Source organism: Sesamum indicum, linkage group LG8, assembly GCF_026168435.1.
Source record: "Sesamum indicum cultivar Baizhima isolate 11 linkage group LG8, ASM2616843v1, whole genome shotgun sequence".
In the NCBI taxonomy this organism is placed as follows: Eukaryota; Viridiplantae; Streptophyta; class Magnoliopsida; order Lamiales; family Pedaliaceae; genus Sesamum; species Sesamum indicum.
Window position 1 is genome coordinate 29,269,131 of NC_142664.1, and position 25,967 is coordinate 29,295,097.

Below are 25,967 nucleotides of genomic sequence, written 5' to 3' on the forward strand. Positions count from 1 at the left end.
AACTCGAGATTCGATATTTTTTTCCTTTGTATAAGTGTCGTATTACAATTATTTTGTCACGTAAATATTTTGATAGATCAAAATAATTATTTGCACGATCATCAAATGAAACACGTGCTTGTTTACTTCCATTTTTTTCCCAAATAAAAGCCTAATATCGTTTCTTCTATTCAACAAGTCGTCTGTTAATTTAGTATCAAAGTGAAAATCAAAATTTTCTATATAAAAATGCATTTGACTAATGAAATTGTGGCAAGTTTGTAAGAATATGGTTTACTTTTTGTTTCCAAATGATTATAAAATGTCAAATTAAGATAAAATCATTGATTTTGAGGATTTGAGATCGAACGAAACCGTCATGTAATCTAAATGAACATATCTTTTAGTACAGGGAGATTCGATCATGTATCATATATGGTTAATTTTGCATTACATGTCAATATATATATATATATATATTAATATCATGTGGTGATCAAAATATATCAATAGGTACTATATATATACGACATAAAAATATGTGCTAACATTGTTATGCAACTAGTCAAGGTAACACGTTAATTAGATTGTCATAGTTAATGTTTTTCACATGATCCGATCGTCTATGATCAAATAACACGTACGTGTTTACTATTGTAGATGCTGATTAAGATTAATGCACATTTATGCGAATTTTTGTTTAATTAATATGTTGCCTTATTCCTCGATTGATCATATCTATTCTGAAATACGTATAATGTTACCCATAATAATCTGATGAGCTCATGAGTTTCAAATCGAATTTAACGCAGTAATTATATAGTGATACACTCAAAATCTTTTATGGACCATATATATATATAATATTTACTCTCTTTACAAAATAATCGCTGTGTGTATTAAGCTAATCTAATCAAACTCATCTGAAATAGAAATTAAGGGACACGTTATCCAAGCGCGTGGTAAACTAAACTTGCATCTTTTTCCTAGGCTTTTAACATAAAATCATGGGATTGAATACATTTTTGGTCCCGTAATTTTAATTTTTTAAAATAGTATTTTAATCCTGTATCATTAATTTTAATTTTTGGGATCTCAATTTTTTTTCTTGCCGGAGCGCAAAAAGATTCAAAAACATAATGCTATACAAGAAAGTTAAAGTACAACAATGCTGACAAAAATGAGCTAATAGGAATTGCAGCCCCAATTTTAAAAGGTCACTTGAGATGCATATGTATTTTTTCGTTGAGAAAAGTGAACTCTAGCAAAAAAAAATAAAAATAAAAAATTAGAAAGATGTAGAATGAAATGCTATCATATAAACTTAAAGGACGAAAATGTCAAACAACCTAAATTATGGGACAAAAATGCAATTAAGCCTAAAATCATGCCACCTTAATAATAAACATGGAAAATATTTATGGTGTGAATGAGAAAACTATGTTGTATATATCTATTGTAGGTAATGTAGAGCTAAATTACAGTGTTATTATAAATTCATGTTAAAGAATAATATTTTTGGTCTCACAAAAGCCCGTTTTACTTTTGATCCCATTTATTATGAGAATATTAACACTTTTGGTCCTGTAATTAAAAAAAAAAATAGCATTTTTTATTCTCATCCACTTTTTTATCTACAATTTAACGGTGTAGTCCATATGTCTGTATGTGATCGTTAAATATTTTTAGTTGGAGAGAAAAATTGGTTTATTTTCCATCTTGCGACCATTTCTTGAAAAAAATATAACTACATTTGCGGAAAAAAAGTAAATCTTGAAGAAAGTTAGGGCAAAAGAAAACGATTTTTTTCTTCTCTCACAAAAATTAAATCATATCATTTTCATATTTCTATAAGTTGAAGCCAAGTAGAAATAACACAAGAATCATGTCTTCCACAAGTGAATCAAGTTGGCTAAATGAAGTACTCATTCGCCACTATTAAAAAAATACTCAATTTTTCCACCGACAAAAAAATTGTTCACGACAGCATTCAATAGTAGTAACAACTCTAAAATGTTGTATATCATTTTGAGATAATGTTCTGTATATATAAGTATGACGAATATTGTATCCACATTATTCAATATATTAACGAGTTATTATATATATGTCATATTTAAACTCAGTAGAATACGTATTATTTTCCTTTGTGCTTCCTATAGAAGTAAGAGGCAAAAAATACTGTTCATTTATTTCAATTTAAAATTACTTCTACTTAAATTTTTTTTCCATGATAAATAAATAACTCTCAAGTTTATAATAATATCTCATGTATGCTTACAATTAGTTAGTAGGATGTGCAATTAAAAAAATTAAATAAATCAATGACAAATGATAATTAATCAAGTAAAGCTCAAAATTAAACTTGGAACCTGATGAGAACATAAAAATCACAAAAAACTTACTTATTTAATTAATTGTGTATGTGTTGTTAGTTTTTGTGTGAGGATATATATATAATAATAATAATTGATTATAAATAATATTCAGAATAAAGATAAGAATGTTTCACATAATTCCAAATTAATAATCAAGAAAACAATTTCTCTTCTCAATAATAATTAAATTGACAAGCAAATAAATTACAAGCACTTAAAAAAAAGAGCGGTCAAATTCAAGTGTGAATCCCTGCGGAGTCACAGAAAGTTGTCCAAGTCCATCCCCCGGAACCCTATCCTCCACGACTGAGCTGCCATCACCTCCTCCAAAGCCCGGTGGTGGTGAGAAAGGACTCGGCTCCACCGCTGCCATTGCTGCCGCCTCCACGACCATCAGATTCTCCGCCTGCTGGGAAACGTTCTTACTCAAATCCTCCATCGCTTCCTTCAGTTGAACCAGCTCTTCCATACTCAGATCCTTAATCGGAGCCTCCCACCACCTCCCTCCGCTTGGGCCCTCCTTCCTCAACCGGCTGAGCTCCACGCCTCGCCTTCTCTCCGCATCCAGCCGGCCGAGCACGTCGTGCAGCTGCACGTTGAGTTCCCGCACGCTGGCACTCCGATGGGCCTCCACGAGTTGCACCGCGGTGGTCGTGACAGGCGGCGCAGCAGCAACCGGAGGCGTCGATGGCGCCAGGTAGCGTTCAACAACCGATTCGACGCTAGGGTGGCCAAAGGAAAAGACCTTTTTTCCTGGCGAGAAGACAACAATGGCGATCTCAGCGCCGCAGAGGATGCAAAGCTCGCTGGCTTTCTTGAAAAGACCAGAGCGACGCTTGGAGAAGGTGACGAGCAGATTGCTTTCTTTCGACATTCTCGTCATCTCGATCTTCTGGCGGCCTCTGCTACTCTTCCTCGCCATTGTTAACGTTCGAAGATGAATTTGTGTGTCCTAAGAATAAGCAGCAGGACGAGGGTTTGTTAGAAAAAGGTTGCTGTCTCCTTATATACTGCTAACTCAGCAATTAATGCTCCTAATTCACAACATTTTTTACGTTTTTCTCCTCTAATTACCTATTTTTATTTATTGATTATGTGAGTTCCGTAATTATTGCCAGCTGCATGAGATCCAAAAATTCTTACCTAATAATAAAGTTGCTAGTTGTGTGTATAAGTATCTCTAGTTTTTTGAAAGGAGTATCAAAATTGGTTTCAATTCTGCTTTTGTATTCAAATTCGTAACCTATTTTAAACAAAATCTCAGATTGTTGTTGTAGTAATCATAATACGTTAGTGTTGCAGGATACTTCTCTTGCAATAATTTTGCAACACTCAAATCGATATTGTATAGAGATAAGAATCTTAAGATTGAAATATTCAATAGAGAATGCATATGATTCTACTTTTGAATTCATTATAGATAGGAGCGTACAATTGTACGCAATACTCTGTGTGTGTTCTTATATATTTATACCACGTGTCCAATGATCAACCGTTAATCTAATAATTTGTAGGTAGGGCCGAAGCTAGGTCACCTAATCAGATCCGTGCAATTAAGAACGCATAAGCCCTAGTTTGTATGGACATTATTATTATTATTTTTAATTTTTAGAAAGATGTTTTGAAATTTTATCTATTTTACCCATATGATCAAAAGCATAATATGGTCTTATTTTGAATATTCGATGTATATACTTAATTGATTCATATATAAGCATACGGGTATTATAAATTTTCAGTACTAAATTATTGGGTAATATATATCGATATGTTATATAAGATTTTGAAAAAAGTATCCGATGTGATAGTATATATATGGTGAAATCAATCCGTAATTAATTTTTATAAATTAATTAACTAATGTTGCTACCATAGTCGATTCTAATCTAGAAAGATATATCATAAATTAAATTTATTATCGAACTAAACTGATCATAATGTTGCCTTTTATTTTGATTTTTCAATTAATCATCAAGATATTCGAAGTGTATATATATATATGTTCGTGATTGAATATTGTTAACATTCGATTAATTTGTTAGATTATTACATGTTCAAGTAGGGTTGATGTTTGTTGCATACTACATTGTACAAATCAGTAATAATTTTTGTTTATTTCTTTCAAGTTGTAAATTTATTGTTGGCATGTCAGTGTTGCTTAATTTATGTCCAATGCACATAACTATATGCAACTATATATGTCTACGTGCTATCGTATTGTTAGTGTTTGAAAGTGTTAATACTTTTAGTATCTTTCAGTGTAAATATTTCTGAAAAGTTGATGTTTCCACAAATTAATTTCGTCATCCAACTCGAACATGTGTAATATTAGAGCCATATATATTACATGATGATGACGCATGTTAGAATGGAAAGAAATTATAGAATCAAGAGTTTCCATTAAAACATGGCAATGTATGAAGCAATTAAAGATCGGAAAGGACGTACATGATAAGATGAAAAGGACTATAGAACACAAACTACACAAAATTAACCTCAAATATTTAGAACAACCTAGGACCGAATCCTATGTTGAATCCACAAGACGCATTATTGACATCTCTACTCCCAATAGTCGTCGGGTCAATTGGAAGGTTGGAAGAAGAGCGCCCATGGCCATCAGCAAAAAATACATTAGCACTCAAACTAGTATTGGCCCTTAGATAATCACATGAAATTAGGGCGCTAGTATTACTAGTTGTCATAGGATCATTTGAAACCTTAGCAAGTGAGGATCCATGGGTCTCTCCATGAGCAGATAGACCACTATTCCGAAACTCAATTCCCCCATGAGCATAGGGGGAAACAGCATTGGTCCCTAGTGACAACTGAGCATTCAATGGGGGACCAATATCAGCATCAACACCAAGGTGGAAACCCCTAGGGTTTTCCATTTTCCCTGCCGGAGGAGGGTAATAAGATGGAAGTTGCTCAGCAAGACTACGCATGTCTTTTTGCATTTTGACATCAAAATCCTTTTTGAAGCTCGTTATGAATTCCTTCAGCCCACAAAGTTGTGCAAAATTGAACTCATCAAATGAGTCGGGAAACCAATTCTGCATTTGTCCGGCCTTCCTTATTAGGTCTATCTCTTCACCGTGCATTCTTTCTGCTCTAAGCATGCTTTCCACTTGGGTGAGCTCCAAGTTGAGTTCACGAATAGTAGAGTTGCGGTGAGCCTCAAATATCAATTGGTCATTTGCAGTGCTAGGAGCAACCCCAGCGGCAAACCTATCAAGCACAAGTTTCACATTAGGATGGCCAAAACAGTAAACCTTGTCGGCTGGAGAGAACACGATTATGGCAGCTTCAGCACCACATAACGTGCAAAGTTCACTAGCCTTTTTGAATAGGCCAGCACGTCGTTTTGAGAAGGTAACTTGTAAGTTACTCTCATTCTCCATCTTCACCATGTTTACCTTTTGACGGCCTTTGCTCTTTTTGGGCGGGGCTTGGTTCGATGAACTCATTTTGTTGTATGTGCGAGTCACAAAAATGTATTTGATCTATGATTTAGATCATTTTTCAAGAAAGAAAGATGCACTTATAAAAGAGTGCATTTATGCCATGGGGATCTTGTGTTCCTTTTATGTCATCCATCATTATCACTAGTCTACATTGAAAATATATTAATATGCAAAATTGAATAAGTATTCATCATAACATCAATATAAAAAAATTTATTAATATACCAAGTTTTGGAACTATAAAATCTGGTGCCCTCCAAGAAATTTGAAATTTTTTTGGTCTTAATTGGTAGGAGATCAATTTGATAGTTTCATGGCATTTGTGATAAGAGATTACTATATCGATTTATACCAAAATATGGATTGTCATGATCAAATAAGACAAGAAATTAATTGGCAGAAAACTAAGTTTGGGACTTTCATTGCCACTTTGTATTCTTGTAAATTTATTTTATATATACATTTATATTACGTGTATAAATCACATTAATTATATAATTGAAAAGAATATTTTACAGGCATCTGATCGTATATTAAACGTATACAACGTAATACAAATTTACAATATATAAAAAGAATTAGTTTAAATCAAAAAATTAAGGTGAATTGTAGTATTTCTCGTTGTTTGAAAAATTACCAATACCACATTGCTTTTATTGTTCGTCCAACAACTAACTCAACCCGTTACGTTTCTATTTATTTATTTTTGTGTTGAACTATCAAAACACCCTTGGACTATCAAGTGGATATTCAAATTCATTTTTATAATTTTTCAATTTTTCATCTATATCGTCTGTTTTCATTCATAATTTTTTAATTTTTTTAAAAATAAAACAAGGGTGAATGAATAATTCTAAACCTACACCCAAAACTTAGGTAATCACATCAAACATCATGTGTGTTGATAATTTTTAATATAATAAAATGTATTTATAATTATACCTAACGTAAAGGGAGTTGATTGTAATTTATGTTATGATATGGACTATCCTAAAAAAGAAAAAGAAAGGTGTAGAAGAGTCAAAAGGTGCAATTCCAATGATAATCCGATCCAACGGCTCCTGCCCCCTTTTACCCACTTTTGCCTTATCGCAACGGTCAAATATTTAAATTTACAAGAGCCTTGACTAAACTAGCCGTTACAGCATCTCTTCAAATCAAATCGAATTCATAATCTCATCAAATCATTTCAAGATACTCATCTCCCCTTCTTTCCATTCTTACTGCTTACAGTAAAGAAACTCTCAACTCTCCAATGGCGGCTCATTCAAACAGGTCTCCGTCCCCTCTTTCTTCAAGGCCCATTAACCCGAATCCAAGAAATTCAGAGAGCAACTCGGGAGCCCGCAGAAGTTTCAGTGGGGCAAACCCTTTTCACAAACCCTCGGTTCTGACAAATCCCAGACGATTCGATCCCATCACTCCCGCCAATAGCCCATCAGGTTCGTTTTTAAGTTTTTCCATGACTTATTGTGTGTGTCTGTGTTTTCATAGTTTCTTGATTAAAGGTGCAATTTCTCGTTTCTAGTTGTTTTTCCCATGAGTTCTTCCGTGCATCTGTTTTCATAGTTCCTCAATTTCTCGGAGATTTTTAGTAAAGTGTTTTACAGTTTCTTTTCAATTTTTCTCGAGTGGTTGTGGTAGTTGTTTATTTTTGTGTGTTTGTCGATTTACAGATTTTGCGAGAAGACGTTCTGTGAGTAAAGAAGTCACGGGTTCTTACCTGAAAGATTGTGAAGAAAAGGAGAATGATGAGAAAGATCACACTTTGAAAGCTTCGAGACTCCACTCCCCGGCGAAGGGTTCTAAGAACTTCATGTCTCCAACTATTTCTGCAGCCTCAAAGTTCACTCCATCTCCCAGAAAGAAAGTGTTGGTGGAGAGAAACGACCCTGTTCGGACCTCAATCTCGTTGTCTGATGGAAAAGCCATGTTTTTCTCTACCATGTATTCTAACGTCTCTGAAGATTTGGAGTCAAAATCTGAAGTGGGCTATGATCAAAGCCACAAAACTGAAAGTACTTTGGACTTAAATGTTACTGAGTTGGAGAAAAAGAAAGCTGTTCAGGAAGTTCCTCCAATTTCCAAGCCTTCAAAAAGAGTGTCCTTTTCAGATGTTCCTTCAGATTCTCATGAATCATTATCGGAATCAGTAGTTACTGATTCAGATAATTTGATACTGGAGTCAGGTTTAAGGAACAAGGATTCTTGTTCGTCCCTTTCCCCGTCAACAGCCATGCTTGATGCCGATCCATCCTTGCCTCCTTATGATCCAAAAACCAATTACTTGTCTCCAAGACCTCAATTTCTTCATTACAAACCAAATCCCAGAATTGAAATTCTCTTGAACAAAGAAAAGGGCCTGGATCCAGATGAATTGAAGCGCCTGGACGATAGCTTTACGGCAGAAATCATGTCTGAAAACTATTCAGACTCTGAGGGGTCTCAGACTGAAGATTCCCAGAAGGAAGAACTTGAGGTTACTGCTTCGGCAGATATGGTAATAGGTGTAGAAGAAACAGAAGAGGATCCTCATGTTTCTGAACCTCCTGAATCATTACCGGTTAGTACAACTGTCACCGATGAAATATCTGAGGAGAATTCAGTTCAGAAGATTGAAAAGAAACCATGCTCTCTCACGAGGTTGATGTGTTTTTCTATTCTTCTGATGTTCTTAATGGCATGTTTATCAATCTCCATCACCCATTCTCCGGCATTTGATAACGTTGTCCTTCAAGATTTGAGCTTATCTGATCTGACTAACTTCTACCACCAATCAAGATTTGCTGCCTATGCCAAAGTAAATTTTGACTGGGTTGCGAGGCATGTTAATCAGTTCTCAGCCAATTCTATGTCTTTCATCTCTAAGCTGGCTAACGAGCGTGGCAAAGGAGGAAAAAGTCCACTGCAATTTATGGACCTCTCTGACCTGCAAAAGAGTTCTTTGAGTTGGGGATATAATGAGGCCAGCAATGAAATGGTCGAGGACCTTGAAGGAGAGGAGTTGGAGGAAATGGAAACTGAAATGGAGGCATTTGAAGAGGAAGTCGCATATCCAGAAGTTGATTCTGATGAGAACTTTGAGATGGAAGTTGACACACAAGAAGAAGCCTTAGAAACTGAAGAAGTTATACCTGATTCTGTACAGCTTACTGAAATGGAATCTGAAAATGCAGACGACGTTCAGAGTCAAAGAGAAGCCATCTCCACTACCAATACTGTGCAACAGACTGATGAGAACTATGAAAATCAGCTAGAAGATCATCAGTTAGCCACTATTACGCAAGATCAAGAAAGTGGACTTGAAACTGCAGCTGAAGTTGCATCTAATACAGCTGAAACTGAGAAATCCCATTCAGATGTGATCAGTCTTGGCCCTTATGACTGTGCTGCTGATATTACCTCGTTCGAAGAAAAGAACCCATCAGATGTGGAATCGTTAAGTGAAGAATCCCAAAGTTCGATAACATTGGAGTCGCCGCAATCATCAGAACACAAAGCTCCAGCATATTATGCCATGGGGATTTCTTCCCTCTTTGCCGCTTTGTTGGCAGTTGCAGCCTTCACGTTCCAGTACATGAAACCTCCCAGTTCTTCCAATGTTGTACAAGCCATAGGTCCATTGTCGAGTAAGCAGAAAGATAATGGATTTACTCGCACTAACCACATCTACCAGGAGAAGTCATTCTCAGGGAATTGGCAAACAGAAGTAGATGAGATAGGTGAATCCTCCTGTCCTTCGGAGATGAGCAGCTTCCAAAAGAGTGCATCGTATAGCAAGAAAGAGCTTGGAGGAGGAGGAGGAGCAAGTGAAGCGCAAAGCACAGAGAGGAGGACACGGAAATACAACAAAAGAGAGTCATTGGCTTCTTCTCTATCAGAGTATTCTTCGGACTCACCTTCATATGGAAGCTTCACCACTCTTGAGAGGATCCCAATCAAAAATGTGAGTAGACGAAATCTCACTTTCTTCTATGGTTATTAAGTATATCATTTACAAATTTGGTTACCATACTAAAATTTCTGCAGGCTAATGGAGATGAGGAAATTGTTACCCCCGTCAGGCGCTCAAGCAGAATTAGGAAGCAGGTCACTTCTACATGACGATGCTTGATACTGACACAGTCACAGGGAGTAAAAGTAGCTGCACATCTCTGATGTATATTTGACTTAACTTAGTATCTAGTTGCTGCAGGTTTTGAAACATCGATATCCGAGAGATTAGATTCCGTTGTTTGACATTATCTGTTATTTGCGGGTTTTCAAATGCCTACCCTTAAGGCCTTTTTTTCCGTGTGCCAAATTTGATGAGCGGTTATGCTTTACTTACTGCTATGAAGTTTGACACTTTGTTTCGGTAGACATTGCAACTATCACCATAAGCTGACAATGTAAAAGCTGACTCCTTCCATCTGTGATCATTAACAATTTCACCCATTGTTTGAGCACACAACTGAAGGTTTCATTGGTACAGAAATTAACTAGCACATGAATCAAAAAGCTGCTAGTCATCAACACCACAATAAAGATTTAAGTAATTACACCCAAATATTTCGGATGAATACAAACATAATCAAATTTAATTAACAATCCAGAAAACAATCACTTGTATTGAAATGATTAACAAAATACAACTTTAATGGTGTGATGCCAGAAGAAAATACACAGCTCAAAAGAACAAAATACCACAATAGTATCTTAGTGCCTCATCAGGCTGTATATTCAGCTCTTAGGCATTGGCTTAGAGGTAAGCTTCAACGGCCTTGAACATCTGCATTGCCTTCTCCTTTCCTTCCTTGATTTTCTCTTCGGTGATCTCAACGTTGCCCTTGGTATGGTAAATGCTCCTATTCTTGCAGATGCATCCTCCATCTTCTGTCGGCACAATCTTCACATGATAAGTGATTGATTCAAAAACGCCGGCTAGAACATCACCCTCAACAATGGTATAACTGTGGGTCAAATTCTCTATGTCAATAGCATCAACACGATGCTTTGCACTCTTATATTGGGTGCCATCACCAAAATGGATGATCTTCACAGTTCCAACCATCTCCTTCCAAGATTTCAACATTTTTAATAGCCTGAGGCATGATCTTAGGAATGAGGGTGTCTGCATCAATGACAACAGCCTTAAACATCTTGGCGGCTGGGATTGAGGAAGGAATCTCAATATCGTAAGTAATTACCCGGTTATCAGTAAGGCCGTTCTAATTACCTGGTTATCAACAAGATGTTGAAAATATATTGTAGTTCTACCCAAAAAAAACATAAATAAAGGTGTAGTTGGTGGAAGCGGAGCAGTCAAGAATGAACCAAAGAACACAATTATTATAGAATGTCTCCTTGTGATGCAGCAGGCAAATTAAGATCTCAAGACGAAGCAACGAAAAAACTAAGAACGACAGACGAGGACAGGACCAGAAACCAGTATACTGTAACTCCACATACATATATATTTCAGAATTCTGTACAATATTTACATACATTTATGTACAACGAAGTTACTGCACTCCCATGCATATGGCACTACACTATGGGAAGTTGGGCGCAGCTTATACCTCAATCTAAATTATTTACAGACAAATGAACTCCCTGAAGAGGGCAAAAGCCTAGTGAATAATTAATACATCACCTATTCCCATTTAAAATTATAAGATTATAATCTGATTACTTGAGCCATTTACAACTGAAAAGATGGAGCAGAAATAAGATGAGGGAACAACAGGCTGTTCCATGCTCGCTTGGGTTCTCCAGAGGCATAGGCCTATCCATGGACAAGTAGAGATCTCCGACTTACCAGAAAGGACACCATCTGAAAAAAGAAAAAGGTTGTTTTTTCTGTCAGCAGGACAACACATATGCGAGAAACAATTAGCCACTTATATTTAAAATGCATCTCAAGAATCCAAAAGATTTTTTTATTTTTTAAAAATTCAGACTATACCAGCTTAGAGAAGATCATTAATCAATAAATCATACTAGCTTCAAGAGGCTAACCATAGGGGAACTTGTATTAGTACGCGATATGTCTCATTCAGACAATTTGACGAGGAAAAAGTAATTGCTAATGTATGAAAACATACCCGACATAATTTTGGCACAAATTTTCATGTGATGTTGCTTGAAGAATAAGCTTTTGAACTTGTAATTTGACAGATAACCCATGGTCAGCCTCGCGAGCATCACCAGAAATTAAAGTACTGTGGTCAAGGGAATGTTGGATGGAGCTAGATGGTAAGGAAGAACAAGCTGAGAAATCCCTTCCTGTAAGTTTGTTGCTCATCCGTGCCATGACAACCACAGCTCTTTCATTCAGAACCTCGTTAGCATCACCCAGTTGATTGACAGCCTAAAAGAGAGCGAATTAAATCCTAACGTCACTGGCAAACAGGTTAGTAAGACAAGTATTAATCAATACCTGGAGGAGCTCTCTCTCGCGAACACCCCGTTGCGGTTGAAGCAGCTCTCTATTAGGACCAGACTCTTCTCCGTTTACAACAGGTTGGGCTTGTGTGCTTGTAAGTGTAGACATTTGGGGAACTTCATTAAAGTTGAAAAGGCGCCAATTTATAAGGGGATCGTGCACAAATGCCTGAAAATACAAATCACAAAATTTCTTCAGTGCTTAGACGGTCAAATCTCTACAGCTGTTTTAAAATTATAATAACGGACCAAAGAGCCATGAAAGACTTTCTTTGTTTTATTAGTTAAGATGGGACTTGGGACCCTCAAGCAACTTCTATGGGTTATTAATGGGTTGGGATGTTGAGTCAGTCTCCCCTGATGGAAACGACTCATAATCTCCATAGACCTCCCTAGAACTTTAACACAAACCCAAAATTTCAGTAACCAAAACACCAGACTACCATGTTTAGTACCCAAAACATTAAACAATGGAAAAAGAACAAAACCATGGACCCTCCTAAACAACCACCAAACACATCAAACCATGACTACCATCTTCACTACGTACAGGTGGCCTTATCAACTCAGTCATGACTCCACTAAACAACTAAGCAAACACATCAAATCACCAGCCAGTCAATTCTGACTCGCCTTCCAAGCCATTCGCCAACCCTAAATATAACATTCTTTAACCATCAGTCAATTGTTTGCCAAATTATTACAGTCAAGATAATTAGAAAACCCATTGTAACTGCACAAAAGAGTGACCTCATCGCTTGGCAACAAGAGGCAAATAGTAGAAAACAAAAAAAGTGCGAATAGATAAAAAGAAAAATATTCAAGAAAGAAATGAAAAAGAATTCATGGAACCACATAAAAATTACAATTATGAACTTTAAGCTCATCCTGATGCTTGTTTTTTCGAAGTAAATGTAACAAAGACGGGATAAAGAGAAAATACTTTTGCAGTGGATTTGGTTCATACCTCCATCATTGCCATGACACTATCTTTATTGGATCGCAAAACCTGCATTACATTTTCGCAAGTGGAGCGGAAGTTTCCTTCAATACCACTAACCTCCATTGCTTTAACAAGCATTCTAGTGAGCCGAAATGGAACCTAAATCAACCAGTTTCAGTTTCTCAAGTAAGATGCAATATTACGTCTACTTATTCCAACAATTTATCAACACGAGAAGCAGGGACACCAACCTTTTCAGGGAATTTCTCTCGGTTCATTGAAGCTTCAAAGCAATCTCCAAAGTCAATGTGCAATATCTTCCCACTGCCAAGAAGGTCTTGTCCAGATAAGTGGAAAACTCAAACAATTCACAATCATGGGATTACCCGTCAGCATACCTGTAACGATGCAGCATGAGATTGCTTGGATGTCGATCACCAAGGCCAAGTAAGTAACCAACCTGAAAAAGGTGGAGCTAGTGACTATAACTTCACAGATCAGTAGGCTCAGGCAACCTATTTTAATTGGAGTCAGGTTTATGAGTTTTATATATAAACACATTTTGCCTTTTGTCAAACTCATCATTTGAGACATGAGAGAGCAATAAATGGAACATATAGTCTTCTTTTTTATATTGACACCCAGTTATGTCTAATGCAACCAAACTTCGGAGTATTCAGAACCCATCCTAGTAACAGAACAATGTATATATTATACATATGAGTACTCAAAACCCATCGTAGTTACATAACAAAGTATGCATATATATATATATGTTTGTGTGTGTGTGTGTGTATTTGATATCAGATTTGATCTACATCGTTTTCAAATTAACTTGACATACTTAAAGAACACAGTAACTACACTTTATAACTTTATGAACATTGAAAACAATAAACAACTGTCTCACACTGCAACCAAGGTTCAAGTGTTCTCATAAGAATATTTCACAATTTACACGTTACAGTATCAAGTATCCCAGATTAGTACTTCAATGAGGATATAAGCATACTGGATAGAAACATGCATTCAAAGATCAAAAGACAACTATTTATCTTAGTCCCAGCTTCCAGTTAATCACTAGTTCTATGGAATGAGACTTTAAGAATTAAGATCACTTCTAAAACATCTAATGAGACCCCAACTTCTTTGATCCCATCCATCCCTGCAAACGTCAGAACAAAGGGAACCAACCACTTTCCCCAAAATGCTACAAAGACACAAAAATCAAGAAAGCCACACACAGACACAGACACAGAGAGAGGTAGGAAAGTATGGAAGGAGAAGCTTTTATATGTCTGCAGCAATACTTGCAAATAACAGTATAGATGTTGAAGTGTATTCCTACCTGATTCTGTAATAGCAAAACAATTATCTAATACTAAGCAATAGGACAATTTTAAGTATGAACTTTTTACCATACTCATGACGGCCAAGCTTCTTGTATAGTTTGTCCTCCTGTCCAACCAGACCTCTGAAGTGCGACTCTTTAACCATAGCACCTAGCATTTCAGGAAATAAATTATAAGCATGTATCAGAAAAGAAGGAAACCAGTCAACTTGTGAACAAGCCCCTACCCTTGAAAGATCATTTCCTTCTGTATTTTGCAGGGCATACTCAAACACCTCAACCTTTGCTATAAGAGGCAAATGATCATAATCTGGAGCAAAACTAAGCATCAACTTATGCTCTTGGTTCAGGGTGATCTACAAAACCAGAAACAGGCACGGTAATCACAAAATGCATGCTTTTTGGTGTATGAAAAGGTGATGAGGTCAGGCGAGAAATGAAGTGATCGAACCAAACCTTTCTGGCATCCCTATACTCTCGAATGAGATGGTGCAAGGTATCACAATTTGGGACCCATCCTATAAGGCCACTGTTCGGAGACAGTGGAATGACAGAATATCTTTGGATAGATAGATCTTTCTCAGCAGTTTTTCTAGAATTCCCCAGCAGAGTATTTACTAAACCAAAGAGCTGTAAAGAAGTAGTCTTCAGATAGAAACACTGATAAAATTGACTTCACTAGACAACAATAATATGCATAATGTAATATCTGAGCAATTGTTTACATAAAATGAATTGGCATAAAAAGTCATGAATAAGACCTGCATGACACGCTCATCTTGGCGTAAATCTTCATGTCCCTTCAGCAAGAAAGCATAATCTTCTCCATCACTTCCATTAATTGTCAACTTACGAGGTCGTTGTTTGGACGTGATAACAACAAGTTGAGGTGCAAAAGATGCAATTGTCACCACAGGTGAATCTGGGGAAAGAAATAGTAACTTTCTCACAGAACAGCCTACATTGAAATATTTTTCTTTTTTGGTTTTTGGTGTGTGTGTGTGTGTGTGTGTTGGTTGGGGAGGGTGTAGCAGCATATGGAAACTCCAACTATACCAGCTTTATAGGTTCCAGGAACAGCAAGTTTAAGATCACGGCACTCCAACAGTTCTGGAGACACAGACTGGTTTCACAAAAGAAGATAATAGTCAGTGTGATGCACAGTAGACATCAGTTGATACAATAAGAAACAGCTTTCTTGCCTGTAAGTCGAGGGTGGTAAGAGTTTGAAGTTGTTTATCTATCCGCCTAAATACATGATAATAGAGATCCCAAGCCTGGTGGGGACATATATGAATGCATTAGCATTACAAACATTAACATGCTAATGAAGCTGAGCACACAATGACTCAAAATGCATGTTCAACATAATGCAACACATTAGAAAGAAGCCAAAACCTAGCAAGAACTTAAAACCCCAATCAGAAGTTAAAATTCCCTTCATATATAATCAGAACTTAAAATTCAACAGGCAGAACAACTAATCAAAATCAAACAAGCGAGATACAGTGACATGTCCAACTAGAAATATTACAGATAATAGATAACTCAAGAAAAAGAGAATGAAGATATGGATAAACTCTTGAACATAAATACACAAATATATATTTTTGGATGGTTACAACTATTCCTTTTTTCATAAAATTCCCTTACTTTGTTTTTCTTGTTTTATTCAATGGCTATATTATATTATTCATCAAGAAAGCATGTATAACACAAACGATTTCAAGACCAACATGATCGCCGACTAGATGAGGGTGAAACCAACATGTGGTCTTGCTTACCTATCTGGTCCAGGAAACACGAATCAATAAAGATACATGGTGATGGAAACAAAAACGGCAGACTCAAAATACATGGTCAAACTAAGTGGATTAAGAGTGGAGTGGCAGCTTAATATCTGATACTGCTTCGCCTTTACGATAGGAGTTGTCTGTATTATTTGTCCAGCATATTAAAGGGCAGAGGTTTTTCATGGAAGTACAATGGAACGTCAATGATTGATTCATGTAATACCTCGCATGAATGTTTCGCAGGTTCTTACAATCTTGGTAATACAAAATGGTGGGAGCTCAACAAAGAGCAAAAACTCAAGAAACGGGGGCAGCAGGTGATCAGATTTTCTTGCAATTGATACCTGAGTTAATTCTGCATCTTTTCCAGTTCTTCTGTATTTCATGCAGCATTCATAGGCCTCCAAGAGTTCGTGACGGTATGCCTAGAAATCAAATTCATGTTCATTTAGTAACATAGAATCAGAACCCACAAGTTATGATAGGAATTAATGGCCTAAAGATTAACCATTTTGATTAGTCTCAGGAGCACATTAATTCGCCAACTAATGTGCATGATTGCATTAAAAACAGAAGTGAACACTACAAGCAAAACAAACAATGCAGCACAGATGTTCCAACCTATCATCATACAGATTTAAACAATTTGACATTGGCAGGTATGTTAAAATATGGAGTACCTGAATAAAGGCTTTCTCTTTTATAGTGGTATTGTTCCTCATTGCCCCTTCCTCAAGCATTTCGTGCAATGGCTCTAAGACATTCAGCATCCCCTCAATGTTATGTTCACCAAAATATAAGCGGCTTGCCTCTTCTAACGCCTCATGCCACATTTCATGCCAAAGTATTGCAACTCGGATCAACTCCGTAGATACAAGTTGGGCCTTTTAATTCAAGCATAAAGGTCAGATGCATGAAGAGAATAACACCAATAAATTATCATAAAGGAACTCATTCACCTCATCCACTAGCACACCACTGTGCTGTCGAACTTTATCAACCACCTCTTGAGCTGCCTGTTTCCGTAAATTGCTAATGGATTTACATGCCACAAGAAGAGGGTACATAAGAGCCTGCATACTACCATTGTATTAGTGATTCATATAACAATTAATCGGAAGGTATGAACAGCAAGCTGCAAAACACTTAAAGGGCCTCCAAAGAGAGAGCGTTCAGGTTCAGCTAAGTGCAAGTAGAATTAACATTTCAAATTCCATGAGAGCCCCACTCACTTCGAAGGTTATTTGAATAATGCCTACTTAAAGAAAAACACTTATTAAAATATGAGAAGGAAGCTCCTCATCAAACTCGTAATATCAACAAACTATCCAGTGCAAATATCAATGCACTGAAAAGGATAACCAAAACATAACTGAGCTGTCATTTCTTTTTTTCTTCACAATCTGAATTATTATGCAATGAACATCATCGATCAATGCACTCTCCCAGTGATTTGCATGCATTACAGGGAAACCTCCATTGAGTCATATACCGTGGCCATAACATGCTTATTCTAAAAGGCACATCCTTGAGGTAAACGGCATGAAGGAATGTCAAATGTAGTTGTCCTTAAAGATATGTTTAGAGTGCACAATGAGATAAAGATAAGAAGGCGAAATTTGACACAGTTCCAAGTAGGCAGCAACTAGAATAATCCAACGGGAACTTTGAAACTCTGCAATCCACTTTTTCCCATTTCTTATCAATATTGTTGGAATAGGAAAAACAGTGGTGTACGCCCAGGAAATCTGTAGTCCTTATTTTTCCTCGACCTGCTATTTAGATTAGCAGATTCCTAATTCTTCCGGCACCAAGGGGGCTTCCTCAAAATCGAACCGACGCACACAGACATGCAGATACAGAGATACATACATACAGACAGACGTACATAAGTAGATACATATATACAACTGATGTTAAATCTGCTGACTTTCATAAATTACTAATGGCATAAATATACAAGTTAATTTTACAAATCTAGAACATGCATGAAAAAGGCGTGCACCGCAACATGCGCCATGGCTCTAGACTCTAGAGCACCTTTTGCGCCATGGCACACCATGCGCATTTAACAACTAATTTTACCAAAATCAGGAGAAAAGCAAAATATAATCAGAACTTAGCAGGAAATATATTTATTTAGTGGATTATTTTATATTGTACCAACCAAGAAAATTGAGTTACTAAATTAAATAATAACAATATATAACATGTTTTTGGGAATATTAGTTACTATAGCTGCGTAAGTAACGAAGACAAGCTTTTTGCTGTATGTTCAAAAACAAAAGAGGAAGAAATTACATCATAATAAAGTAAAGAACAATTTACCAAAGTCTCAAGGAAAAAAATACAGAAAAAGGACGAATAAGAGGTAGAACAGTAGCCTTTCACAGAGAGGAAAAGATCGGTCAAAGAAAGAAGAGAATAGAGAAAGAGAAGGCAGTAGCATCAGAGAAGAAAGACAGAAGCATTACCTAAAGAGGTGGAAGAAAATTATTACTTTTGGAGAGAGAAACTGGAGCAAATTAGGGGGTTCTCTTTCAGATTTGTTGTTTTTCTTTTTCCTTTTTGTTTTTAGTAAAAAGCCAGTGGCCCAGGCCAGCTAGTGCTGGGCTCTCACCATTTGAGCCATGTGCAGGCGCACACCATGGAGCACCATTTATAACTATGGCTCCACAGATTTTTGTGAGAGGGTATTAACAATCAGCTTTTCCTAGGTGCTTTATTTGCTGAAAGATAGCATTGACGGTGAACTATGATATATCCAGAATCACAGAATTTCTAGGTCATTAAGCCAAATTTTGTTTCGTATTAAAACTTAGACATTATTCTTTTCCTCAACACATGCACAACCAATGCCATGATGAAAATTAAATTATTTTAGAGAAGATGACACAGAAACTGCCCCTAAATTTAATAGTTCATGCTCCATGAATAAAGATCAAGCCAACAATTTGGAAGAATATACAAGTAATCCACACAACCTGAAAATCAGGATCCACTGCTAGCATAACAAGTAAATAAATTTTAAGAAACATGTCAAAGAGGATCATCAAAATAGCATCACATACCAGGATTTAGAAACAAACCTGTGGATGACTCTGGCCAATTCGCACTAGTAGTGACTGAATCAGTTCTCTAACTGCATGGTTATTGGAATGTATCCTAGCAATTATCTGAGGCAAAACAACCAACCATGTGTTTATATTTACAAGTGAAAAGCCTTTCTGTAATGCCATCTGTACTTCTGATGTAGCTCCATGGTTGAACCACAAAGTAAGGAGACGAAGGATATCCTGCACAACAACAAATAAGAATGTTCTTCATATGCAACAACTTAACCAGAGTAATCTATAAATCATCACAAATAAGAGATCATTACATCTAGAAACAGAGACTTAAAAATACAAAAACTGTTTTTTTTCTCTTTTTTGAGAGGAAGAGCCTATAAAAGCATTAACTGAATGACGGTAAAATTCCAACCAACTAAACATCAAAGCTAAGGATGCAGAAGGCATCTCAAAATACTGCATAGCATATAATTGGTCCGGTAGAGCGAAAGGAGCTGAAACTATGCTTCGGAATATTTCATTTGGGTACACCATATTATATGATGCAAAAGCTTTAGGAAAAGCACCCTAATGCCTATAAAGAACAAGAGTTATCACTGGATAGTGTTGTTACCTGTAAACTATCGTCCACCCCTTTGGCATGTGCTGCACAAGCTATGGAGTGAAAATACCCAGTAACTGCAGCAACAACAAACTGTGCAGCAATACTAGGATAACTTCGCAAAGTGTAATGAGACATAACTGCTGTGTTAAAAAGAGCCCATTTATGCCAAGCTTTTGCCCACTTTGTTGCATAGTGAGTCGCATTTCGAAATGCAGCAAGAATTTCTGGAATCACAAACAACAATCAAAAAATTGGATTTAGTAGAGCTAAGTTGATCCTCAAAGAGTTGTAGATGGCAATAGAGTTACATAACACATAAAACATGTACAGGCATGCACATGTGAGAGCGCAAACACACGTGTGTAGACAGAGAGAGTTTTGGTCAATGCCTTGTATAGAGTCATCATCCAAACCAGGGGAAAGTGCCCACTGCCAAGTTCCTAATTTGAGATAAACACGGGCAACGAGAGGCATATTGGAGGAGCCCGTCATGCCAGACTGCGTGGTTTGTTGAAGAACAGGTGTTCTTGAGAGGTCCATAGCCAAATCCTAGAACACAGAGATTGTGGGTACAGAATGCATAATACATACATATCATCAGCAAAGCACCGAAACATTGATGCTTAAGATAGTTTATAGCACACCTTCAGTCTAGCAAAGGCCTCCTTGCGCCTATGATCCTCTCCAAGTGACCATTGATATTTCAGATATGCTAGAATTACTTGAGGATCCCCATGATACCGTACAGTATCAGGAGTTGTTTCAGGATCAAACTACAAGTGCCACAAAGAAAAGCATATTGACATATATAGATCTAGGGTGATAGCATAGCATATATATGCTACATATATAAATGTACCACAAACCTGTAAGAGTTTAGTTAAAGTTGATCTGGCCTGACTAATTCTGCCACTTTTACGGCAAAGAGAGGCAAACTTTATCCAAGTCTCTGCATCTTCTGTAGGTGGCAGAACAAGTGACCTGACAGACAAAAGTGCTTGCCAAACCTGTGAATTTGAGAGTTAGTACAAAACTGAGGTAGAACGGAAAAAAACCATTATTGGAGGTGCAAGTGCATAATCAAAAATCACATGTGAACTTGTGAAGTGAGTACCTCCAAAATAAGGGGGAAAAAATTAACACACGTGTGGTCTCTGCTGCAATGTTTAACAATTAATTATCTTGGGAAATGAGTTATATGGAAGATGAAGCTGTGCCAAACAAAACACTGTTCACAAGCATATGAATACCATAACAGGAAGCTCGAAATATCAGGAACCTTAATTGACTTTTAACTAGGCGTACATATTGGTCACACACTTGAAAGTAAATGTACTTTCTAAAATGACTACACCAATCAACACTTGCAGGACTGTGGGCACGTTTGTGCAAATTTGCAGAAAGTATCTGGTGTGTGAGGGTTCCATAAAATTGTTTACCACGGTACTTGAACGAAGCTCAATATCTCCATCCTTAGGATTTATTATCTAGCTACACCATTATAAAATGGAAATAAGAAGAAAAATAATTTTTTATAAAATATAATTGTTTATCATTGCACTTGAATTTAGCTTGAATATCTCCATCCTCCTGGTACCTTCTCACCACTTAGTGAGGAGCATTCAACCTTTGATAAAATAATAACAAATATATTGAGCCTTCACCAACCATCTATTGGCTCTTCAATGAACTATTTCATTTTGAATACATCCTGCCACACAACACTTGGCCAAAATGCTGGATCATTGTGTAGAAATATGGCTCCCCTTATTCCACCTTATTTTGGAAGTCAAAGCTAGACTTGAAAAGTAAATAGAGATGGGAAGACAAGGAAAGTTCTTTCGGGGCAAACAAAAAAGAGAAAAATAATCCAAAATTTGGCAAAATCATTTTAACAAAAGCAGTAACACATCACAGATGAGGGATTCATCATTGTTTAATATCTGATTTGCAATTCTATCCCATAGACTACTTTGAAATTCCTAGCCCATAACATGCGGAATGATGCAGTACACCAACAGATATAAAACAACAAAGCATATAATACAGCACCCTACTCAAAGAATTAAAATACACTCAATTGATGATGTTAATCTGCAGAGCAGGAAACTAGTGATACACTACTCAAAGAATTTACTAAGATTCTTCAGGATTATTTCCATCAATAAGGCGAGTAGACAACAGCAGGATTTGTATAGAATATAGCTGTTTAGATGCTAGCAAATTAACTTGGAAGAAATACTCTAAAGAATAACATTTGTTTGCTATTGCTATATTTCTTCGTTTTCCAAAATCTGGAAGATCCCTACAGAATCAAATGAGAGGAGAAGATAGCTCATCAAGATTTTACCTCAACATTACGTTTTGCACCTTTTATACGCTCATTCCACATGTTGCGTATGAGAAGCCTTCGTCCCTCAGCAACAGGGTTTCCAACAGGAAGGGTACAATAATCAATGACCTATTTTGGAAAGGCATCATTTCTCATTAGAATCATATGAGCATAATGTTTAAACAATTAATGTATTTCAGCCAAGGTTCAGTTTAATATACCTCCTCTAATTCTGAAAGCTGCTGAATGCGAACCATATTGCTGTATGCACGTTCATAACTTTCAAGAACCTGGTGAATGGGGATAGATACAATTTCAGAGGCACTTAAGACATTTGACTGAGACGGGATTATCTAGAAACAAGAAAATCAGAGGCATACAATTCTAGCAATTAAGCAAATCCAAATAATGAACACAATCAAGAGAAGAGGCCATCGTAAGAAGAATTGATATGTCAAAACATAAAATAAAAGTTAAACCTGTGGACATAAACAAGTACAATGAAAGGGGTTTCATATGGACATTAACTCAATAAAAGAATTAGGGGCCAATTTCAAAAAAAGTTGAACTTTATTTTGCCCAATAAATATTACGATGAAGTGCAAATATTTAGTAATGCTAAGGCCACTTGATAATAGGCTACACCACTTATTGTCTATTCTTCAGAATGCATTTGACCTTGGATCTCTCAGGGGTCATGTAACATTTAGACAGGAAAAAAGCAATTATGAACAGAGGCCTCTAAGAAGCACTGCATCACTGCATTCCCTTAAGGAGCATGCAAAATGTTTCATTTAAGAAATTCTAGTTGCCTTTTTATAAATATCCAAATGTATTGGAACCGCATATTTAGAATCACATAGTAAAATCACAGCACTGTTGTGGCAAGAATTTATGATCGTGGTACAATATCATCAAGTTGTGTACCCCTATCGTATGCCGCATTCTCATCAAAAGACGCTTCTAATTACTTTAAATTCAATGAACAGTCAAATACTAAACGAAAAGTGATCCAATTGATGCAACTTCCTCAATATTGAAGATCGGACACTGACTAAGGACACTTTTTCAGGTGATCTTTATTAATACATTACCATACAGTTTTACCTCAATCAGGTGGCTAATCCAATTTTGAAATTTAATTAGGGAGCAAACAAAGTTGAGCTACTCCTTATTGCAGCATCTAGCCAACTTAATTTAGCTATTTTGACAGGCATAAATGAAGATCTGATAGTAAACGACAAGTAATCCAATGGATGCAACCTCCTCGATATTGAAGATCTGACACCGACTAAGGTCACTTTTTCAGGTGATCCTTATTTATTACATTATCATACAGTTCTGCCCCAATCAGGTCAGGCGATCCAATTTGAAATTCAATTAGGGGGAAAACAAAGTTGTGCTGCTCCGAATTGCAGGTATCTAGCCAACATTATTAGTTATTTTGACAGGCATAAAGCACCACCAGACCCTGCAGGGAGGACCCTCCCAAACATACATCACAATTTAAGCAACATGTCACCACAATAACCTCCAAAATCACCACTACAGCTGGAAAGCTGCTTGCACAATGTCACCTCCATATCCTTGATACGGACAAAAGAGCCATCAAAATTACAGCAAACAGACTCCATTAATTACCATTACCACCACCAGGTCCAATAAGCAACATGACGCCACCCATCTCTAAACTCAACAACCCCAGTGGCTGGGTGGTGAACCCAAGCAAAGGAGTAGCCACTGCAGAAGAAACGAATGCAAGATCTGGTGTTCTCAAGTCTCGGACATGATGGTATATAAACCTACTGTGGAAGTGATTTAGATATCTAAATGGTCAAGCACCAATGGACAGACATGCTCTGTGGGAGAATGGGTAGGCGATGGTGGTAAAATGTCCAAAAAGTGTGATATAACACTACCTCCAAGGTTCAGTCACGTAGAGATAATTGAAAGAAGATCTCCTTGATCTACTTTGTTAATACATTGAACAAGGATTTCACATGTTTATGAAAAAGCAGTAATTTGGGAAAGATAAGAATCATCATATTTTTTTATTTGGTGTAAGAACAAGAAAAGGCAGCAAGTGATATAGAACACAGGAAGGATAGACTACACGAGGACAGGTGATAAACGACAGTTTGGTAAGTAGCGGATAGACGCAGACTTAAAATAATTTCTGAATCTGGCAGTTCTGCAATGATTACATTCCAGCTTTCAGAAGTAACTTGAGAGAAGTACTGAATGAACCACCAAGTATCTTAAGCCCACAAAATGGCTGTGAAACACCAACTTTATCAGTCATACAGCTAGTTCAAATAATTTGTGAATAAAAAATGTCAAACAGATGCTATATGCCGAATGTTCCCAAATGAATAAAGCTTATTTACTTTCATTTGTTGCTCAACAAGAAGTAAAGATGAAGAGAACTGACCAAAGCAGCCACTTCTGTAGCCAAACACTTCCTTGCTCTTTCAACATATTCACGTGCTTCATCATACTAATATTTTTAAAAGAACAGTGAGACATTTTAGATAAGGACTTTAAGAAAGCAAATGGATATAACAAAATTGAGGGATACCTTTCCTCTACGAACTAATAAAACAGCCCTAAAAAAGGTCCCATTGCTGCTCCCATCTCCTGTAGCGGCAGTATTACCCAAGACTCGAAGTTTGGTTTCATCTCCGTCATCCAATCGAGAAACATATTCTGCCATCTGATCCCACTCACCCATGTTCCAGGCAGCACTAGCAGCCTATAAGACCACATACTTTGTAAAGCAACAAGGCACAATGAAATATTAAAGTTATTCCGACAAACATTTTTATCAATAGCAGTGGTGGCACAAATTTCAAGAATATAAGCGTGCAATCACGAAAATGGAAACAAGGTTTAACTGGTTTTTCATAACTTATCTGAGAAAAGGACGGGAATTGGTATTAATTTAAGCACACATTGAATACCAAATATTTAGTGTTGGGATTTACAGATATGTACATGACTGATGGTACTGAAATAGAGGTGCACATATTTGAATTGATATAATGGTTAAGGTAGTTCGAACAATGAAGCGGATCTATCTCCATTCAAGTAACATTAAATGTCGAACATCAAATAGATCAGATGGTGGCATGACGGGAGATAGAAATCATTTCAAGCCAAAAACAAACCATTGGTGCCATTTCCAGTCGAGCAGCGGGCTCCGCAGGTGTCCAATACTCCTTGCAGAGATTATTGAGCTCTTCCCACCGAGCAAGTGCAGCAAGGCATCTCATCCGCCCTTACACAGATAAAAATATCGTCATTAAAGAACAAAAGTTCAAAAATTAATATTTGCTTGTAGATGTGAATAGTCTGGATAGATCAGAGCCTAAACCGAGTCTGGATAAAGAGTGAATATAGAGGAACTAGGCTCTAGCACAGTCAGACAAGTTCAGGCAATCCCAGTATATTCACCCACTAATGGAAAGTTTATCATCAACCGGCTTCATGATAGCACAACATCTATATCAATGAGCTATGAGAAAATAGTGAATGCTTCCGCATTTTTTATGATGCCATGAAAAGGGGAGAGAATACCTCAAAAATAGAAGACGTATGGCAAAGAAGAAGTATCCACACAATCA

General features: G+C 36.8%; 3 protein-coding genes and 2 pseudogenes across 4 annotated transcripts in view; 1 reads left to right on the top strand and 4 right to left on the bottom strand.

Moving 5' to 3' along the window:
• Positions 1-2,535: 2,535 nt before the first annotated feature.
• On the bottom strand, positions 2,536-3,318 carry LOC105169461 (agamous-like MADS-box protein AGL62 pseudogene; annotated as a pseudogene).
• A 1,507-nt stretch (positions 3,319-4,825) lies between these two features.
• Positions 4,826-5,827, bottom strand: LOC105169462 (agamous-like MADS-box protein AGL62). The gene has a single exon (XM_011089852.3). The coding sequence runs from the start codon at positions 5,825-5,827 to the stop codon at positions 4,862-4,864; it is 966 nt and encodes a 321-aa protein (XP_011088154.3). The 3' UTR covers positions 4,826-4,861.
• Positions 5,828-6,986: 1,159 nt separating this feature from the next.
• Positions 6,987-10,184, top strand: LOC105169345 (uncharacterized). Its single transcript, XM_011089728.3, has 3 exons — positions 6,987-7,266; positions 7,501-9,770; positions 9,854-10,184. The coding sequence occupies exons 1-3, from the start codon at positions 7,080-7,082 to the stop codon at positions 9,926-9,928; spliced, it is 2,532 nt and encodes an 843-aa protein (XP_011088030.2). The 5' UTR covers positions 6,987-7,079; the 3' UTR covers positions 9,929-10,184.
• Positions 10,185-10,402: 218 nt separating this feature from the next.
• LOC105169346 (major allergen Pru ar 1 pseudogene) lies at positions 10,403-11,507 on the bottom strand (annotated as a pseudogene).
• Positions 11,258-25,967, bottom strand: part of TOR (target of rapamycin) — a 34,109-nt gene continuing 19,399 nt past the window's right edge. For both annotated transcript variants that reach the window (XM_011089732.3, XM_020696121.2), the window contains exons 34-58: positions 25,512-25,621; positions 24,923-25,096; positions 24,776-24,841; positions 22,566-22,634; positions 22,363-22,473; positions 20,879-21,019; positions 20,657-20,785; positions 20,402-20,561; positions 20,022-20,236; positions 19,427-19,633; positions 17,297-17,410; positions 17,018-17,221; positions 16,682-16,762; positions 15,747-15,821; positions 15,601-15,667; positions 15,306-15,466; positions 15,001-15,174; positions 14,772-14,900; positions 14,612-14,695; positions 13,592-13,653; positions 13,445-13,517; positions 13,218-13,352; positions 12,246-12,419; positions 11,911-12,176; positions 11,258-11,639 (exon numbers count right to left, since the gene is read on the bottom strand). In XM_011089732.3, coding sequence (XP_011088034.2) covers positions 11,621-11,639; positions 11,911-12,176; positions 12,246-12,419; positions 13,218-13,352; positions 13,445-13,517; positions 13,592-13,653; positions 14,612-14,695; positions 14,772-14,900; positions 15,001-15,174; positions 15,306-15,466; positions 15,601-15,667; positions 15,747-15,821; positions 16,682-16,762; positions 17,018-17,221; positions 17,297-17,410; positions 19,427-19,633; positions 20,022-20,236; positions 20,402-20,561; positions 20,657-20,785; positions 20,879-21,019; positions 22,363-22,473; positions 22,566-22,634; positions 24,776-24,841; positions 24,923-25,096; positions 25,512-25,621 — 3,200 coding nt within the window. In that variant the 3' untranslated portion in view covers positions 11,258-11,620. The remainder of the gene's footprint in view (positions 11,640-11,910; positions 12,177-12,245; positions 12,420-13,217; positions 13,353-13,444; positions 13,518-13,591; positions 13,654-14,611; positions 14,696-14,771; positions 14,901-15,000; positions 15,175-15,305; positions 15,467-15,600; positions 15,668-15,746; positions 15,822-16,681; positions 16,763-17,017; positions 17,222-17,296; positions 17,411-19,426; positions 19,634-20,021; positions 20,237-20,401; positions 20,562-20,656; positions 20,786-20,878; positions 21,020-22,362; positions 22,474-22,565; positions 22,635-24,775; positions 24,842-24,922; positions 25,097-25,511; positions 25,622-25,967) is intronic.

Bases quoted from the DNA above. Each gene is read 5' to 3' on its own strand.
- LOC105169462 (XM_011089852.3), bottom strand. From the start codon at position 5,827: ATGAGTTCATCGAACCAAGCCCCGCCCAAAAAGAGCAAAGGCCGTCAA.
- LOC105169345 (XM_011089728.3), top strand. From the start codon at position 7,080: ATGGCGGCTCATTCAAACAGGTCTCCGTCCCCTCTTTCTTCAAGGCCC. The intron at 7,267-7,500 runs GTTCGTTTTTAA...GTCGATTTACAG, and splicing joins TCCCGCCAATAGCCCATCAG to ATTTTGCGAGAAGACGTTCT. The intron at 9,771-9,853 runs GTGAGTAGACGA...AAATTTCTGCAG, and splicing joins AGAGGATCCCAATCAAAAAT to GCTAATGGAGATGAGGAAAT.